The following is a 9,600-nucleotide window of genomic DNA, read 5'->3' on the forward strand; positions in this document are numbered from 1 at the left end:
GTCAAATAAATAAATAAAATCTTTAAAAAAGAAAAAAAAGAAAATGTGAGATATACACACATACACACACACACAAAGTGGAATATTACTCCACCTTGAAAAGGGAGGAAGTCCTGCTTTATGATAACATGGATGAAACTGGAGAGCATTAGGCTAAGTGAAATAAACCAGGCAGAGAAAGACAAATAATGCATGGTATCATTTATATCTGGAACTTTAAAATAAAATGTGAAACAGAGGGCACAATGGCGGTTCCAGGGCTAGAGGATGGGGGAAATTAGGGAGATGCTGATAAAGGGGTACGAACTTTCAGTTATAAGAGGAACAAGGGGTGAGGATTTAATTTATTGCATGGTGACTACTATTGAAAATATTGTAATGTATAATTGAAATGTGCTGAGACAATAAAACTGAAGTGTTCTTACCAAAAAAAAGGAAGAAAAAAGGTATATTTATGCAAGGTGATGGGTGTGTTAGTTAACTCATTGGCAGGAATTCTTTCATAATGTATATGTATATCAAATCATCACATTGTATATTTTAAATATTAGAGTTGATTTTAATTAACTTATTTGTTAATTTACTAATTAAATATTGTTTAATTAATATTAAGTAACAAAATATATTAAATTTTTCTTTATTATACTTCAACATGGCTAAAAGTTTTTTTAATTGCAAAGAATCTACAAAAAAACTAGAACTAAAAAGTGTGTTTAACAAAGTTGTAGGACACAAGATCAATATACAGAAACCAATTATATTTCTATAAACTACCAGTAAGCAATTTTAAAATGAATTAATTCCATTTATAATAGCACTACAGGAATATAGTACCTAGAGATAAATTTAACAAGAGAAGCACAAATCTGTGTATTGAAAACTACACACCATTGCTAAGTGAAATTAAAGAGGACATAAAAATGGGGAGATATATAAAATCCATGAGTTGGAAATTCAATATTGGTAAGATGGCAATTTTCCCAAATTGCTGTATAGATTCAATGTAATACCTATCAAAATCCCAGTAGGTTTTTTTTTTTTTTGGTGGATGCTGAAAAGCTGTTTCTAAAATTTATATAAAAGTGCAAAGAACCTAGAATAGTAAGACAATTTTGAAAAAGAAATACAAAGTCAGAGGACTTTATTTGGTTCTGAAACTTACTACAAAGCTATGATAGTGAAGAAACAATAAACATTTAGGTGGATGGAAGAGAATGGAGAATCTAGGAACAGATCTTCATGTATATGGTCAATTGATTTTTGAGAAAGATGCCAAGTAAATAAATGGGAAAGGATAGTTCTTTCAACAATAGATGCTGGGACCATCAGACAAACATCTGTAAAAAAATGAAACTCAACCTTTACCTTACACCATACATAACGACTTAAAAGAAAACACAGGATGAAATCTTCACAGCCTTGAATTAGGCAAAGAGTTCTTTATATATAACACAAATAAAAACAATCAAAGACAAAATCCAACCAATTGGGCTTTATCAAAATGCAAATTTTTGCTCTTCAAAAGACACAAGAGAATGGAAATATTTGCAAAACATATATCTGATAAAGGACTTGAATCCAGAATATATAAAGAACTCTTATAATTCAGCAGCAAGAGGACAAACAACCCAATAAGAAATGAACAAAATATTTGAATAATCACCTCACCAAAGAAGATATATAAATGGCAGGTGAGTACATGAAAAGATATTTAACATCATTAGTTATCAGAGAAATGCAAGTTAAAACCAAAATGATGTACCACACCACACCTACTAGAACGGATAAAACAAAAAAGACTAACCGAGTGTTTGTGAAGATGCGGAGAAACACATTCATTGCTAGTGGGAACATAAAATGAGACAGCCACTTTGGCAAAACTTCAGCACTTTTTAAAAATCCAAACATACCCTTATCAATTGACTTAGCAACTCAACTCCTAGGTATCTAGCCAAAAGAAATGAAAATGTATGTCCACACAAAAACCTGTACACAAATATTCACTGCAGTATTATTCATAATAGTCCCCAAACTGCAAACAGCATCTTTTAACTGGTAAATTGATAGACAAAATGTTGTATGTCTATAGAGGGGAATATTATTCACAATGAAAGCATTATACTAAATGGAACGAGGCAGGCACAAAAGGCTACATATTATATGATTCCATTTATATGAAAATTTTAGAAAAGGCAAAATTGTAGACAGATCGGTGGTTGCCTAGGGCTGGGGTGGGAGCAGAGATGGATTGCAAACAGGCACAAGGGAACTTTTTGTGGTCATGAAAGTGCTCTAAAACTGAATTGTGGTGATGGCTGCCTAATTGTATAAACTCACTAAAATTCAATGAAGTGTACACTTAAGATGGGTGATTTTTATGGTATCTAAATTAAACCTCAATAAGGATGTTTTAAACAAAACAGAAAGCTATTGTGACTTCATAGCACCCTTTCTGGCTCACCTTAGAAATATCTGGTGCCTGTATAACTCTGGTAAAATTGTCCTTGAACTTTCCTTTCCATACCCTCTGAAGACCTGACATGGATGGTTTAGCAAGCAGCTCTAACCCTGGTGGACAGATTTTCTTTCTCTTGGAGGAGGTTAGGAGAAAACCGAGAAAATCTTGACTGTATTTCCCAGGAGCACGTAAAGAAGAGCATGATTAGGATGGAAAAGACCTTACAAATCATACCGTAGTCTCTATCATTCTTCTATCAAATACCTTTTGGAGTTTTCCTGTTCAGATAAGTGCTGTGTCTATAAAATAGTGAACAATATGGACAAGGTCCTTGTCCTCCCAGAGCTTATCTTCTAGTAGTTGTGAAATTGAGGAGGGATGGATAGACAGGCAAAGTAAAAGGAAAGTACCTTAAGTACTCAGGAGAGAGTTAAAACCATGATATTAGAAAATGACTGGACCACAAGAGGGAGCCAGTCTTGCAAAGATGAGAAGGAGGAGCATTTTAGGCACTTTTTTTTTTTTTTAGTGTACTTTGTCCCTTGAGGCTGTCTATTCCCTCTTTGCTCAGATTAAAATTCAGAGTCAGTAAATATAATCACTCCCTCAACTTCCTTAATCACATTAATTTCTCACACTGGTTGGCAAAATCACAACACTGTTAAAAATCCAACTGTCCACCTAGACTGGTCTCACCTCAAACTTGTCACCAGGAACTTAAGAAGGCCCTTGCCGTTTCCCAGCTAACGTCCCACATCTGCTTCATCCAGTCACTTTCCTACATTCTACATTACTACAGTCACTTTCTGCTTTTCTCTCCTCTCCCCCATTCTCACTCCCAGTTGATGACTGTGCTACTTACCTCATTGAGAAAACTGAACAGTCAGAAGACAATTTCCACGGATTCTTACCACATCTACATGTCCATATGGGTGTATCCCCTTAGACCCTGCCTTATCTGCTATCAGTCAGGATGCACTCTCAGGGCTCCCATATAAAACCTCATGCACTAGTGCATGAGATGCCATCCTCTTGTAGACTTAGGAACACCAAGCCAGCAAACCCTCCCACTCTATTCTACATCATGAATTTTTCCTCTACTGGATCATCTCCATTGGTAGACAAACAAATCATTTCAAGCATATTAAAGACAAACAAATAAAAATCTCCCCTTGACTGTATTTCCCTCATTTGGTTACCATCTTATTTCTCTGTAATCTTTTGTAGCAGAACAATTGTCTATACTGTATTAGCTGCCTCTAATTCCTTTTCTCCTGTTCTTGTTTAAATTCTCTCCAGTCCAGATTTTGTGCCACCATTGTTCTGAAACTGGTCTTTTCAAGGCCAAGAAAACAAATGCAATTAAAACCCTACCATAAAGAAAAATGAATGAAGCAGCTCTGAGTGAGAGAGGAATGTAGGGAGTGTGTGTGTGTGTGTGTGTGTGTGTGTGTGTGTGTGTGTGTGTGTGAGAAGATCCTGAATTATAGCAGCTGGGTTGACCACCTGTATCATAAAAATTATTTAGATAATTAGTCTTCTTTCCACTCCATTTGAGCCATATTTCCTTTCCATATATTTCCCTGACTGTCTTTGGAATTTACTGTTGCCCAGCTTCTTCAAGCAGTCTAAATATTAGATGAACCTGCTCACCATTCAGGGAGAAGAGAGTAAAACAAAATCATAGCAGTGAATGAGAGAGTCTTCATTTATGTTTTGTATCTGAAATTAATGTGAAACCTCAGAAACCTAAAAGTCTCTTTAACCTAACCAGGAATAATTTTAAAATTCTGAGAAAGATGGGGCGTGTGGGTGGTGCAGTCAGTTAAGCTTCTGACTCTGGGTTTGGCTCAGGTCATAATCTTGCAGTTGTGGGCTCCAGCCCTGCATTGGGCTCCGTGCTCAGTGCAGAGTCTGCTTAAGATTCTCACTCCTTCCCCCTCTGCTCTTCCACCTCTCTCTCTCTCTCAAATAAATAAATAAAATCTTAAAAGAAAAAAGTCTAAGAATTGCTCCCAAACAATATCCCTCTATGCTAAGATAAATGTAGTTGCCAGGTGTGATGATTTTGCAGCTCTCCATCTCTGTAAATGGCCTCGCCAGGAATTATATATACTAACCTCAGGCAGCTTAGAAAGTCTGGCTGCAGTACTTGGCTTGCTGATGTTATCAGCAGGAACAACTGTGACTTACTTCAATGAGGTGGCCTCAACTCCTTTTGTGGACAAGGTGGTTCCTACTGGAGACAGCACCAAATGAGGTAGACTTTTCACAACTGTCCTGGTCAGTTGGTTAATACAGAAATAGCAAGTGGATAGTGCAGATCAGTGTTTAGCAAAATGCAAGTCACAATCCATTATCAGATTATGAAATTAACTTGGTGGGTTGCCCAATTTTTAAAAGGTGAAATCAAATAGAAAATATCAGAGTTCATTACACATACTCAGGGCATGACATAGTTCATGAGACTCTGGTTGGAGTTGTGAAGAAGTGTGTCCTGGATCATAAAATTAAAATTTAAAAAATTAAAGCCACCAGTCTAAATCCATTCCTAATAAAATAGCCAGTGTAGTTCAACACACGAATCCAAATTAGAGGAACTTTGGAAAAAATATCCCCATCATTCTCAGCATCATATATCACTAAGCATGAGCAGAAACAAGGGAAATCCAGAGCACCTTAAAGAGGGGCTTTCATACACATGACTAGGTGAAGAGCTTGAAATTAGTCTCTAAAAACTAAATTGCCATCGTGGAGGCTTTATAGTTTACAAACCACACTCACAAACTTGATCTCATTTGAGTATCTTGTCTATCTTTTCTAGTAAGTAAGACAGGAAGGCAGTGGCATCTGAGGCAGGTTTCAGTGATCCGTGCAGTTTAGGTCAGGAGCCCAACCAGCAGCTGGGAGAAAGGATCTAGCCCCACAAGCCTCAGGGAGAAAGTTGGCAAGGGTAAAGAACTGTGTGTGGGTCCCAGCCAAATTAACTAGGGTTCAGGGCAGAACTCCAGTTCCAGGAGGGAGAAAGGGAAGGATGAACAGGAACTGGGGCAGAAGCCCAGATATTAAACAAAGCACACAGATAGCCAGGTCCATCTCCAGCACGTGGGATTCCATGCTCACACCTGCAGGCTTCCAGAAGCCCATGACTGGCTTTTGAAGAAGAAACAGAAACACACCATGTGGATGAGGGGGCAGAATGGAGAGGTTATCAAGCACTTACAAAGACATGAAGAGACTAGTGGGGAATGGCAAGTTAATCAATCAGACTAGCATGAGTAGAGTTGCCAGATAAAATGGAGGATGCTTATTTAAATTTGGAATTCAGATAAATAATGAAAGCCTTTTAGTGTAAGTATGTTCCATGCAATATTGGGGACACATTTATACCAAAAAATGTTGCTTATCTGAAATTTAAATGTAACTGGGCATCCTGTATTTTTATTTACAGAATCTGACAACCCTTACCTGTGGGTGTTATGAAGGATGAGGTGGGAAGGCTTTGGCAGAGCAAGATCAGAAACGATCTTGTGCGCCATGCTTGGCAGATAATGGGGAGCCATGAAAGTTTTTAAGCAGGAGCATAATATAATCAGATTTGCATTTTAGAATCAACTTTTGGAGAACAAAACAAGAGTTGAGAAAGTCAGGAACTGAGACCAGAAAGCTGTTTCAATAGCCTAGACTCTAGGAGTATTGAATTTAATTTCTTTCACTTCACAATTCGGCCGAGTGCTAGGGAGATTCCAAGGTTCAATCAAGCTGAAGAGACCAATCTTTTCCTTTTTCAAGAGCTGTTCTTTGTTTTGAGGAACAAAGAATGTTCTGAAGGTGGGGTATATTTTTTGCCTTGCCCAAACCCTGTGTCAATCAAATCCTTCTTGAGGGTGCTGTAAAGATAAGGTGTGTATATCAATCCCCTGCTAGTAAGCTCAATGTCTTTTTCACCACTGCATCCCCAGTAGGTAATCAATAAACATTTGTTGAATGAGTCCCTTAAGGACAAAGTCTACGTCTTCCTCATCTTTGTTTCTTTAGCACCTGACCCAGGGCTGGGAATAAGTTTCTCAGAAAATAGTTCTTGATTAAAGTGGTCTAATTAATTAACAACCAGAAGTGCTTCCTATTAACTACACTTCTCCAACATTATTTCAAAGGTACAATCCAGCATAGTTTTCACTCGAATGCAAAAGAAGCCTGCCTCTTACATTGGACCAGAAAACTGTTTTCAAAAGCTGCAGAATCATAGATTGGATGGAGTTTTAAGGGTAATCTTCCTTGTGTATGTGAAAATGTGAGGGTTTAGGATTGTGTGTGTGTGTGTGTGTGCGTGCGCGCGTGTGTGTGGCATTTTCCTAATTGCTTCCAGAAGCTTTGTCTTTGCTTGGGTATTAGTGAAGCTAGATCTTAAGTAAATGCTTCTCGGGTAGATCATCATAAAGTGGTATGAATTAAGTGTTTGTCTTCCATCTACCAGTATCAGTACAGTTACTTCTGCATGTATTTTTCCAAGGCTGAAGTGTGAACTTCTTGAAGGCAGGACTTCATAGTCACAGAACTTTCACTAATACTAGGTTTGTTGAATTTTCAAGAGCAGGAAGCCAAAAGGGAAAGAATAATTCTAGGAAGCACATGGGATTAATAAAAATACAATTAAAAAATTATTACAGTCCTCCATTAGTGGAGATTATATTCCAAGCATCATACCAGGGTGGGGGCTTTACATGTATTTTTAAAATTCTGATGAAATTTCAATCCTAAAACCTTCTCTTTGAGGTAGGTGACATTATGCTTGTTTTCTATTTCTTTATACAGAATCAGAACTGATAAGAAACTTGCCCAGCTAATAGATTAGCAGGGCTGAGATCAGAACCTAATTCCAAAGTCCAGGCTCTCACACATCGGGAGTTGTCATTGTTTTAAGTGTGTATGGGAGAGATGAAGAATATTGTTAGAGTGCCTATAAGAGCTCTACTTTAATCAGCAACCATGTAGTACTCCAGAGGACTAAAGTTTGATCTTCTTTGTAATGATGTGTGAGTATACATGTGTGGAAGAAATATGGAAGTATTTTTTGTATTTTTTATTTATGTTCCTTTTTTCTCTGTTCACCTTTGTACTTAAGGGAGCACATGCTTTTAAATATAATTAGGCGGCATCTCCATCTTGTTGGAAGGTGATATGGTTACATTTAAAATTATTACCACACTCTTACTATCCAGGATGAAACATATGGACTTTAGATGTTACCATCAGTAATAACAACTTCATTTGCCCCATCCAAAGCAATACTTGTAGTTCATGTTCATATATGTGATCGAACCTCATTGATCCAGATGTGTATGAACTCATCTGTGGGACAATCCAGACCCTCCGCTGAGCTGTCAATATGACTGCATGCATCAGTTATTCTCCAGTCTTTTAAAGCTGCGAATGTGCACTCTTTGTCCAGATGCTGAGATCTTTTCAGCAACCCTCTTCATACTGCTCAACTGCCTGTGTTCCTCCCTGAGGAGGGTTAGTTAAATCGAAGTTTAAACTTTGCCAACCTTTTGGAGCCTAAGAAAGCAAAAGTCAAAAGGCAAGCAATGGCATAACTAATCACACGAATTAGAAGGAATTTGAAGAGGAACCAAACAAGGTAAAAAGAGGGGAGAAAGCAGTTGGTTACAAAAACAACAACAACAATGGAATAAACAAATTATGTTTTGCTTGGCCTCTGTAAAGTAGAAGGCTGCCAAAAATGGTCTGCAAAGGTGTAAGAATTGAAAAGCATCTTCAGTGTTCTGCCTTCACCAGAAATATGGAAGGAATTTCCTAGAGATGGTTAGGAAGGAATTTCGGGGGAAGAAAAATCCTCATCAGGCCTTAATTTGCTTATTCATTGCCAAGCAGGGTGGGAGATACAAAATGAATATGGCATGGCCCTGCCCTCCAAGCTTACCCTCCAGTTCAGGGAGATACATCAACTGTTACATATGCTGAAGTGTGAAAGGCACCATGAAATAAATATAAAAAGGAAACAGTAGGTGGACAAACGGGCAGTGATCTACTCTGTGAGTCTAATAAAAACAATTCATTACAATCATATAGGGCTGTTCAGTGAGATGACCAACTCTCATTGGGAAGAGTGAAATGGAATCTGAATTAACAGGTATAGTTGAGTCAAAAACACAAGAAAGGGGGTTTTGAAGAAGCAATCAATTCACACCAGTCCCAAGAAGGTAATGATCTGGTAAGTGTTCTCCATCTTTAATTTCTAGGATATCAATCTTACAAAGCAGAGTTGCTGCCAGACGTTACCATCCCCCACCCTCCATCTCCACCCCTCCAGCAGAGCTATCAGGTGAGCTGCGCTCAATCCAAGCTCCGCCCTAATTAAATGTGTGACCTGGAGCAACTTGCATCACTACTCACGGTCTCGTTTTCTGCGCCTGTAAATCGAGGAACCCTGGTCGATTGTAAAGTCCATTTCGGCAGTGAATTGTGAAATTGAGACAAGAACCCAAAAAGGAAACTCAAGAGAAACAAAAGTGAAAGTGCCCAAAGGAAATGCAGTAGTAAACAAAAGTACAAAATTTTATATCTCACTGAAAAACGTGGCAGAGTTCCCAAATACTTTGTTTTCTTCAGCAACCGTGAACACGAGACTTGGGAAAGAATGAAATGTCTATCACGCCCTCCAAATATGAATACGATCAGTGTAACGCGAATCCACCTTGCTGCATGCAACTGTCTTCTTAAACAATGCACCCTGGCCCTGAACCACCACTTATTAAAGACTTCTTACAAAGTAAATCAAGCTATGATGAATGGTCCGTCGCCACATAACCCCCCCCCCCCCCCCGGAACACCACACAAGGGTGTGTCTCGCTTTGGGAAGAGAGAGAAAAGGGTATAGAGAAAGGAAGAATTCGAACCAAGATTCTGCCTAGCGTTGCCACGCGGTTGTCATAAACAACAGCATGGAAACAAACTATCTTAAAACACAGGAAATTCGGTAGCCTTTGAACTTTATTATTTCCTCCGTTTATGGTGAGACTTCCCTGAACGTAACCCAGAACCTTACACCCGCTTAAGAGCGAGGGTGCGAACTCCGGGGTGAAGAGCAAGTGGAGGGGCCAGAAGGGACCAAGCTGACA

At 38.4% G+C, this 9,600-nt stretch overlaps 1 protein-coding gene across 1 annotated transcript in view; it reads right to left on the minus strand.

Moving 5' to 3' along the window:
- Positions 1-9,151, minus strand: part of AK4 (adenylate kinase 4) — a 118,692-nt gene extending 109,541 nt beyond the window's left edge. The window contains exon 1 of the mRNA XM_028102495.2: positions 8,876-9,151. Coding sequence (XP_027958296.1) covers positions 8,876-8,930 — 55 coding nt within the window. The 5' untranslated portion in view covers positions 8,931-9,151. The remainder of the gene's footprint in view (positions 1-8,875) is intronic.
- Positions 9,152-9,600: the final 449 nt, after the last annotated feature.

This window comes from Eumetopias jubatus, unplaced genomic scaffold, assembly GCF_037043125.1.
Source record: "Eumetopias jubatus isolate StellerSeaLion01/CBP00866 unplaced genomic scaffold, mEumJub1_p1.0 scaffold_4, whole genome shotgun sequence".
NCBI lineage: Eukaryota > Metazoa > Chordata > Mammalia > Carnivora > Otariidae > Eumetopias > Eumetopias jubatus.